The sequence below is a fragment of the Anser brachyrhynchus genome, assembly GCF_964034855.1.
Source record: "Anser brachyrhynchus genome assembly, contig: SCAFFOLD_292, whole genome shotgun sequence".
Lineage (NCBI taxonomy): Eukaryota > Metazoa > Chordata > Aves > Anseriformes > Anatidae > Anser > Anser brachyrhynchus.
The window spans coordinates 120,117-130,607 of record NW_027664085.1 but is presented as its reverse complement, the minus strand read 5'-3'; the positions used below and the strand labels follow the sequence as shown (position 1 = coordinate 130,607).

The window sequence follows — 10,491 nt, the reverse complement described above, 5'->3', positions numbered from 1 at the left end:
TTTCCTCATTGCTCTCATCTCCTTTGACTTGAGTGCTGTCATCCTTCTACCAGAGCTTTAAAAACTTCATTACCACGAATGAAGGAAGACCAGAGCAATCAGAGAGGGTAGCAGAGGGTATAACTTAAGGAGCTGTTACTAGGATTTTTTTGTTGTTCCTGGTGGACTATTTTTCTCCTTGCCAGCAAGGAGGGAAAACCAGCAAGTTGTTTTCTCCAAGATTTTTTTTTTTAGGTTTAAGAACACGGATTATGTTGTAGCAATTTCTTCGCTGTAAAGCGTCAGCTGAGAAGTCTAACAGTAAGAAGGGCAAGGGAAAACTGAATGCTGATGCAGAGAGTGCCAGCAGACATCATCCTCATTCCACGGGATGTTTGTAGCTATGGCAGTTGAAGTCTACACTTCCATATGCTTAACATACCCTATTTATAAGCCAATTTTAGCTGACCTAGCATGTATCAGTAGTACAGTTAGAGCCAGCAGCCTGCAGGAAAAAGTGGGCACAGGTGTTTCCATAGCAAGGCCTGTGAGTGTCTCCCATACATACTTCCAGTCTAAGCAAGCACATGAAAGGCTTGGCTTGTCGCTTACCTAAGGAACCAGGAAAACAAGGGGAAGCTAGATTTTGCTTGTGTCCTAATGCCCATATAAAAATAAAGACAGATGAAATACCCTTACTACCTTGTTAAATTCCATAAGCCGGAAGAGAACGTGCTGCACACAGGTACAAGTAAAATCCCTTGCTGGCAGGTTTGCAGAAACAAATTTTTTATTTACACAGGCAAGTCTTATCTTTAAGATAAGACCCCATTTACCTCTTTACATTTCTCGAATATTTACATGACTTCATGATGCTCCAAGAAGAGAGTGATGAACAAAAAGATTACAGAAACTGTCAAAAGCATAGCAAAAAAACCCCAACCTATCATTGTGCTTTAAAACTTATGAGCTAGAATAATGTAGAAGAAATGTAGTTTTAGCACTTTGGTCCTAACGGTCATGCTCTAGAAGACACTTAAATAGCAGAGGGGATTTCAGAAGTGACCGTATCCAGAGGTTGCCAGTGACAATTCATGAGTGAATCGTAGAGTTCTTCGCTTGTCTCCGTGAATTGTCTGTTCATTTCATCAACATCCAAGTAGAGCTGTGGATCTGAAAATAAAAGCCTGGTAAGTCCAAGTATCAAATCTGAGGCATGCGCACAAAAAAACTTCATGTGAAATGGCTAACAAAATGTATTTTAAGCTAAGTGTAATAAGCTATTAGATCTACTAATTTTAGTGAGGTATTTAGTCCTCTAAAATTTTGAGCCTCACAGCTCCAACTTTTGGGAATTTGTATATTAGAAGGCTGGGACTAGAATTGTCTTTCAAGATAAAGACAAAGACAATGTTTAAGATAGTAAAGATAACGTTTAAGGATAATCAGCCATGAAACCCTCCCAAGAGTCATTTAATTCACTTCTACGGCAATACACGTTACATAGGATAGTTTCTAAACACTAACACAAAATGCCTCCACGTGAGGAACTTTGCAAACCTTCCAGGACACAAATATGTTTTGTACCGTATTTGTAAGTGCAAGCTGAATCCTCCTTTTGGAATCTGCAACATAAGCTTTTACCTCAGGGTGGAGAACAAAGCTTTTGCATATTACTGAGTTTCTAATACAAAATCTGTTTAGCGGAACCAATACAAAGAACAAAATTCTGTCTTAGACCATTTTCAAATGGGAATGAAGGCACAGGTACAAGAAACCTGCTGCGAAGCATTGACAGTGTCCCGTTTTACTTGATGCGGTCAGTGTATGCTGTATCAGCTTTAAAACCCCAGCTGAATGCAGATCAACCCCACAGAGGTTTGACCTCAGCTGAATTTTCAAGATGTTCTTCATCCAGTAGAGGTTGGCTTGTATTGTTAAAAGGCACAAGGATGGCTAAACTCAAGTGACAATGACAGAACCCTTATTACCGTCAGTAATTAGGTCATCACCGATTGCAGTCATAACTGAAGATTCCTGAAAGACAGAAAAGGCTAAGTTTAATCATAACTCATTTCAGAAAGCATCACAGATTCAAAGTGCTGCAGTCTCAACCCATTCCTTCTTCCTACAACTACAAGGATAGATGGCATTTTATCTATTTATTTTAAGAAGAAAGCCAATATTACAGTACAGGTTGGAAGGGACTTCCGGAGGTCACAACTAATACATTGACCACGATAAGACCACTTACAACAACTGTTTAATTTGCTTTAAGCAAAGCAAATCAGAAGAACAGGAACAGAAGAAGCGTACGCAATTATGCTGTCAAAACCATTCTTTGGTATGCGTGAACAAATAATGGTGTATAAATCACTAATTCTATGGATTTACTATTTAAGCACTTAAATACAAACACCTCTGAATGGAATCTGCTCTTTTAACTTCACACTAAGCAGAAAGCATGTTTTCAACTTCGGATTCTTTTTGCTGATTCACACAAATCTGTACAACATATTATCTGTGAAATATTTTCTTTACAGCAAGCGTGCACTATCTTTACCTCAAAAACAGCTGGAGCCATTAAAGAATCTCCTAAAGAGCAGTCTCCAACAGCTTGCATGCTGTCATAGGGAGCATAGGAGCTGTAGTTGTAGTCAGCGTAAGCATCGTAACTCCTCTGCGAATAGTAGTTCTGGTAATCTTGGTAATAATCATTATAGTTGTATGACTGGTACCGCTGCAATTCTGCTTTCAGTCTGAAACATGAGGAGTTGCATACAGTCAGAGAACAAGAAACTGTAAACCCAGTTCTGAACTTAAACAATTTGTTAGCTTACATACTTCAAAGCTTAAAAGGAAGCTTTCCTAAACAGTCACCTAAGTGACAGCTTAAGTCACAGCTCAAAACCTCATTTCTATAGAAGCAAGCATCCTCACCTTTGCCAATACCAGAAGGAATTGTTCTCATGGATTAAATCCAGAGCCTTGACATGGTTACCTGTACACATCAAGTATTTTTAGCGTTGGCATAAGCAAGCTGCTGCTAAGTCTCTGTGCTTTGCTAAAGATTGATTTAAGACCAGAGACATTTATCAAGCACAGCTGCTTTAAAGATGCAGTCTTAACCCTTCTATCTTTTGTTTGGTTAATTACTAGATCTTATTTCCAGAAAGAAGTGAATGGAGTCAGATTATCCATTTCAAAGAAGCATCTGACACTGCCTGTCAGTTTGCCATGTCTACCTCCACCTGCTCAGTTTTTTTGTTTGTTTAAAGTCCATTAAACATTCAACAGCTGCCAACTATACCGCTCAGGTGAAGTCAGTCTTGCTTAACAACACAATCGCGATTCTCCAGCATGACGCCTTATTATTAGTGGGAGAATTACAAAATACGCTGGTTCTTAAGAAGAAAGGGCCAGCTGATTAGCTTTCACTACTTTCCCTTTCAAGATTTTCTCAGGGGCAGCTTCAGACTAATGACAAGAACCAAGACAAGTGCTATCTGTACTAAAACTGAGGTACACTGCATAAAGAACATTCAGATAACCCAGCTGCATATTCAAAAAAATCCGCTGTTTAGACTTGTCTTCACTGATTCTGTACAGGCAGACCTCCTGTGTCTGCAGTGCCCAGTTTCTCTCACTTGAATTGGGGATGCAGAGAAGTGAGTTCTATGCTTTTGGGGAAGAATACAAGCTGAAGGCATTCTGAAATAGCTTCCAAACTCAGCAAACATGAGGGACAAACTAATCCAATGGCTGGGTATTTCAATGCTAAGAGAGCACGGTACTCAGCCATTCAGAAACGTATTACTGATGTGTATTTTAATACCTACATTTGTTTCAATACTGCAAAGCTACACAAGTTCTAATAAAGAGGTAATCCATTGTCTTGTTACTGTAGTAAACAAACAGAAGATACATCATCTTAGGTCTTCTGCTTCCAACTGCACTCTTCCTACATACAGTTGTGTAGGGAAGGAAAATCTGAAAATACTGTTGACGTTCTTCTGGATAGCCGAAGCAAGAAAACATGTTTGTGGCTTATTCTTGTTTTCAAAATAAAACAATATTAATTTAATCAAAAAATTTTGGCAAAGAAGTTTGGACAGTGCTCTCTTGGAGAAGAGCATTTCCATTCTAAAGCAGAAGGAGGCAACATTTGCAGAATTATGCTAGGTAAACAGAAACAGAAGTGTCATTTTTTACTATTTAACAGAACACACAAGCTAACCTCATGAACATACTGAAATTGTTTATATGAAGTCCTGTTTTGTCAGTATCCTGGATCAAAGTTCATCAAATTTGGTGTCAATTCTTTAACCGTTCAGAGACCTGAATTGCCTTAAATAAGTGATAGAACTGAGCCGGTAGAGTAAGAAACCCTCTCAGGAAGTGCTAAGCTTTAAACTCCCCATTGCCCTAAGCTCATGAAAAGCAAAGAATAGCATTCTAAACCTGTTCTAGTAATAACGCCTTTGGCTTTCTCCCTGCGTTCCCATTTTTCCCCCCACTTCTTTCCTGTCAACCCACTGTAAAACTAGTTATGTGCTTCTCTCAAACTAGAGGGAAAGCTCTAAGAACAAGAACTCCCTAGCATATAAAACCACTTGTTGTCCCTTCTACCTTATGCAGGCCCAAACCTGAAAATATTTACCAATGCATTCAGCTTTGCTGCTGTTGAGAAACAAGGCTGGTTACAATGGCAGCTAAGCCCAAGTTGCGCTGTCTGGCTAGACTTAACAGTTGGATTCCCCCAGCCATCCTGAAGCAGGTTGATGAATCCAGGGAGTCAAAACATAGGACTTCTGCATTTCTGGTTTTGTAGACTGCATCCTGTGTACAGCCACTAGAGCAAGGGCCACAGACTTTCCAAAGGCAGAGCTACAAGAATCTGATTATTTAGAATAATTGTATCAATGCACAACTCCTTGGTTACCTTTTAGAAATTCCTATGCTCAGCCGGATTCCTTTTCCCCCCAGGCCTGGTGCGTTCTGGCAGTCTTGCAGTGCCCTCATCTGATCACCTTGCTCACCAAATCTGACATAGGCATACCCTCTACTATTTTCAAAAGGGAGAAAACCAATTCTGGTATGCATAACAGTTACAAAGCTAACGAATTCAGTTTCTGTCTTCTACAAAAAACAGAAGATAGCAGCTACTATAGCTTCTATTACTTAAGCAACCTCTCTGGCATGTGCACGTGCACAGAAAAGGCTTTCACCAAATTAAAAAACTTGGGCCAGAAGCAAAAAGCTTATTCCTTGGTAGCATTAAGATGCAACTCACTGAGAGCCAGCAAAACAATACATTTTAAGTGCTCTCTGCGTAAGTAATCAGATTCCATATTTCTGCATATACAGCAGTTAATCAGTTAGCACTAACCCACTCCTTTTGGAGCCACAAACTTTATTGGTCACAAACACCAAGAGCTGGCTGTAATTATCTGAACCAGTATTAACCGGTACCTCTGAACTCTTCAAACAAAAATATCTTTCAGGTGCTCTTAGAAGAACAACATCAATTGCCTGCAACAATTTGATGGCTTTGCTAAACGGAGCACTGAAAAGCACAGTGGTACAGTTTCTTTTGTAGCCTGTTCAGAAATTATAGCCCCGTGCCTACAGCTTCAAATCAGGCCAAGCTTACCAGCCCAACTCTTACAGCTTAAGTTCACTGCACTCGAATGCCTTCAAGACGTGCTTTTAGGAGCCATGGAGAAGAACCCTCTGGTAAGACCACCATTATAAAGTACTGAGTGTTGTTTTACACTTAAAATAGAACTATCTGTTACAGTCATTCATCAGCTTTCCCTAGGCTGCTGCTCTCTCACTACTGAATGTGATCCTGCTCTCAGTTTCCCACTAACTTTTTCCCCCAGCGGTTATGGCCTCTTTTCATCTATGACACTTTTAAGGGACTACACCGTGTTGAAAAATGCTGGTTAACATTTCCTTTTACACAAGGTGCCTCATCGAATTTTCCTGACTAAACCAAACCCCAGAACCTTAACTAGAAGAGGAAGCACACAAACACACACGCCTCCCTGGCCACCATATCTCCCCAAAACATATCTGTTCAGTAACAGACCAACTGTAAGAATACTGCGATTAAAATCAGTATAGCTCTATACACTGCTTTTGTTCGGGATTACTAGCTAATGTCCTTCCCCTTACCCCTTCTGGAATTAATACTGAATTCTGTACTCTAAAATGTGGTTCTTAAGTCATACAAATGACATTTAACAATCAGAATTTTTCCACACAGTGATCCTCAATAAAAACTTCAATCCTCTACTGCAGTCTTTCAACAAATTAAAGGAATACAAAACTGGCTAATAACTGTTCAGTGATTTTTGGACCTTTGTAGCACTAGAGTAACAGCAGTACACTCTGCAGCATAGTTGCAAGTACGTGGGAATAAGATACTCTCTCTCATCTCTTTTTTTCTCTGAAAAGTGTGAGGCCTCTATTTCACCCTACTAAAGATTTTACCACCAACTGTACTGCTAGCATTGAGACACTACAACTTCTGTGCTTGTATGAGATGCAGGACAGGTTCCTTAAGGTGTCGCAATTTTTTGTCTAAACCTAGTGTTGAGATCAAAAAAGGGATTGCTACTAATTGCGTACGTATCAATAACCAGGACAGAAGACATGCTGCATATAGGAATTAAACTTTTTCTAAAGCTCTAGTACATGAACATATCAAATCCCGCAGATTTTTTCTAGTATGGTTTCAGAGGTCTTACTTGATGGACATAAGCGCACAAGTGAAGACAAAAGATACTCTGTTTACCTGAAGTACTGGTTTGCAAGTACTGCTTCTCTTCTGTCCTTCCCAAAATAAACTGTGAGGCAGCTGCAGACTCTGCACCTGAACACTCTGAGTGAACACCGAATGTAAATGATGGCAAGGCAGCATTTTGTGGACGCAGCTGCAGCACCAAAACCTGCAGAAATAAGTGAATGTCAAGTCCGTAACCCACGGTGTATCTGCAGTACGTGAAGGTTTGAACTACATTCTAGTCCTGATCTTTCCAGTCAAAACTGTTTAACAAACAACCCACCAAACAGTAAAACAAACAAGAAAACCCCATGCTTCCTCTCTACATAAAACTTTTCACAACTGTGTTTTCTGCCCACCACCTGGCTTTAAAAAGTATACGAACTTCTTTGAAAGATCATGTTTTTAGTCTGAACTCCAAATGAACAACGTGTAGGGCATGTAAAGAACAAGCACGTCATTAATGAAAGCTTTTCTCTAAAAAGGATAAACTTATTCTTGGGGAAAAGTGTGGAAACAGATGTTATCTAGGCAATATTCCTACAGGAAAAACGAATAATTTTGCCACACCTCAAAGGAAAAAATAATTGTGCTTAACAGGTAAGAAAATAAAAAAAATCAGAGCAAACCAAAAAATAAATCACAGAATATGCATCCTCGTTTTAATCATTAAGTATTACCTCTGAGCTCTGCTTTGGTGCTTGGCTTTGCACTTTCACAGGCTACACACTTCGTGGCCTCTGCTTTGTTTTGAACCAAGCAGGTCTCCCAATCCCAGCTTCCTTCGGGCTTCTTGAATTTGTCTAAATCCAGAAATTCTCCAGAAGGAGCAGAAAATGCAGATGCACTGCTACTGGTCACAGGTGTTGGACCCTCTGTGAGACAAACAAGACAGTTAACCATCCTGTTTGAACATGAACTATAAAATGAACATTAACTTTTAAATTTGATTTGTCAAATCCCACAGAAATGTTCAAAATTACTCCGCAACTCCCCCCCCCCCCCCGCCCCTGAAAAAAATAAAAGCCACCAAAAACCCACAAAGAAACAAAGAAACAAACAAAAAAACCAGAGTGGAACTCAAAGCTTCCAAACAACACACAACTCTGTTCAGCACACAAGCTTCTGCTGCTGTTGACCACAGTGTAACCTCCATAAAGAGGCCTGACAGGTGCCTTTTAAAAAAAAGGTGCCTTTTAAGAGAGAAGCAGAAGATAACGCTTCAAATTCAAAACCGGAAAGACAAGAATGGCTCTTCCCTTCCACAGCACACGCAGAAAACTTTTATCCTAGTATTACTTGCATCGCTCTTCCTCCTGACAAGTGCAACGTAACCGTGCAATTCACTGCACCATGGTCACAGTAAACCCCTCATTTCCAAAATTCCTCCTTGCAATGGCAAGAGCCTCAGACAAAGATGCCGACTGACCGCTCAGAGGTTGGAAGTCCAAGAGAATCAACTCTGTCTGAAATCCATTATCTTACCTCAGGAAATTTCAGTCTTACCGCACAGGATGATTACAAAAGCCCGGTCTAGTCCATCTTAATTTGTTTCTTCCACGATATATTTGCACAGGTGTTTTTTGATGTAATGGCATGTTAAATGACATTTAGAGTCAAAGTTAGAATTAGAATCGTATTTTAAAAACAATACAACCACGCTCAAAATCAATTACGGTCACACACAATGGGAAACAACCCAGTACTGCCCTGAAGAAGTTACCCAGCGGGTCACTCGCTTTCTTGAAGCCTACCACTGACCTTCATAGGCATCTCTCTGCTTTAGCTTAAGACTAGTTAAGACTACACTGTCTTGAAATCTGGCTTCACATCTCCCCTCAATTACATACAAACGGTGAGTAGAGGCATTTTGGACACATTCTGTAATTTTTTTTACTTATTTTTTGAAAGAGAAAAACGCAGTCATTTTTAACTCTTTCTATGGAGTTCTCATTTTCGCCAGTGAAAAATCACTATGTTGTTTTTAAATTAAGTCACCCACTTCAGCCATCTTCCCTCACCAGCTGCAAAGCCGGGGGTATCTGCATTGATCCAGCTCCGTACTAATACATTTCACAATCAGTTCAATTTATGCGACAGGCTGGAACCTGGGCTGAGACCTCTGAAGTGCCTGTAAACCAATCCTGCAGACAGCCGCTAACCCATCAACCGTACCTGGGAATCGTGTTGCTTAAAATATTCCATATATGCAACGTACTTTTATTCTGTACAAGATTCACAGAGGCTAGGATGGAAACAACAGGAAAAAAAGGACCATACCTGGTTTCTCAGACTGACAGGCTACACATTTGTTATCTTCCGTCTTATTTGGTACAAGGCATATTCCACAGTCCCAAGAGCCTTTCGCCTTCTTAAATTTGTCTTCAAAGCCCAGAGTGGCTGTTGTGTCAGTGCTGCTCGAGGAGGATGTCACTGTCACCGAGCTGTCTGTGACCACTGGTCATGTCAGAGCAGGCATTACTCCCGTTCCAGGTTTTGGTGTCTCACATGCTATACATTTTGTAGCTTCCGGTTTGTTTTGGACAAGACATGTATCACAATCCCACGTTCCAGGTACTGTTTTGAATTTGTCTCCAAAGCCCAGCATCCCTGCTGGGGGCGCTGCTGGCTTTGAGGTGTCGCATTGACTTGAACTTACTGTCTGTTTCATACTCTCAACTGTTGACGCTTTAGTAGCTTGACAAGTTACACATTTGTCCTTTATGTCTTTGTTTTGCAGAAAAGGGTCACATGTATCAGATTGCCAGTACGATGCTTGTTTAGAAGTCTCTTTACCTGCAGAAAAAGTTGTTATTGCAGGCCTAGTATAAACCACTGTGCTTGTTGTAGGTTGTGCAGACGTAGAAGAGCGTGTTTTCAACAATCCAAAGTCTAGGAAGCAAGAAAAAAAAGTCTTCCTGTTAGCGCGGCACCTCACTACATGTAACTAAGTGACTTTACTAGAGGGCAAAAATTTCAGCTCAGGTGCCAATGGTTACAACTAGACATTCAGACCGAGCGCAACAGGAAGTCCCCAGAAATCTTATCTAAACGGATGAAATTTCATCTGCTGCACTGGGTCACAACAGAACATTTCGTTAAAGCTTCATTTAACTCTTTGTTTCCAAGCAAGCTTTAAATCAACATTTTCACTGGTCGATACAAGTACAAACAGACAGTAGCTGACTGAAATCTGACAGTCCAACGTGGAATGGAAATAATACAATTTGATTAAGACGCGATGCCCAATCGAATCAAATTTCTAAAGCTCCTCCTTCCGTAGCAGATGACTCAAATCTACTCCAGTAACTGTACAGAAGTTTGTACTCGGAGCAGCAATCCATGCGGTATTTTCCCACAGATGCTGAATATTAATTAAATAATAAAAACTCAAGACAATTGAACAACTGTCTAATTTTCTATAATCTTTTTCAAAATGCATCGGACACAGGACAACTCCTTATTTAAAAGGTGGCAATTTTAACAGGAAAGACAAGCTACTAATACAGAAAGACTAAAGGAAATGCATCTTAAACAGCAGCTCAAGTTGCTTGTAAATCTACCTTGAACATAGTTGTTTTGTGGTTTGTTTGTTGGGTTTTTTTTAGTCAAAAATGAAGTCTTTGAACAATGTGGATTTAGATTCTGCTTCTTTTAAACCGATAAAGAAAGTGAATGTCACTTCACTCAGAGGTCTTTCCTTAAACAAAACGCACAATGTA

General features: G+C 40.1%; 1 protein-coding gene and 1 pseudogene across 2 annotated transcripts in view; both read right to left on the bottom strand.

The window, feature by feature from the left end:
- Positions 1-751: 751 nt before the first annotated feature.
- The window catches only part of LOC308186350 (tRNA selenocysteine 1-associated protein 1-like), a 43,087-nt gene continuing 33,347 nt past the window's right edge, over positions 752-10,491 (bottom strand). The window contains exons 2-5 of the mRNA XM_080608497.1: positions 6,782-6,935; positions 4,922-5,044; positions 2,462-2,738; positions 752-1,225 (exon numbers count right to left, since the gene is read on the bottom strand). Of these exons, the coding sequence (XP_080464623.1) occupies positions 1,016-1,225; positions 2,462-2,738; positions 4,922-5,044; positions 6,782-6,935 (764 nt within the window). The 3' untranslated portion in view covers positions 752-1,015. The remainder of the gene's footprint in view (positions 1,226-2,461; positions 2,739-4,921; positions 5,045-6,781; positions 6,936-10,491) is intronic.
- On the bottom strand, positions 8,649-10,341 carry LOC308186345 (nuclear pore complex protein Nup153-like; annotated as a pseudogene). The gene is made up of 2 exons: positions 10,333-10,341; positions 8,649-9,716 (listed from the first exon to the last, which is right to left on the bottom strand). The product of its transcript is annotated as a nuclear pore complex protein Nup153-like (transcript).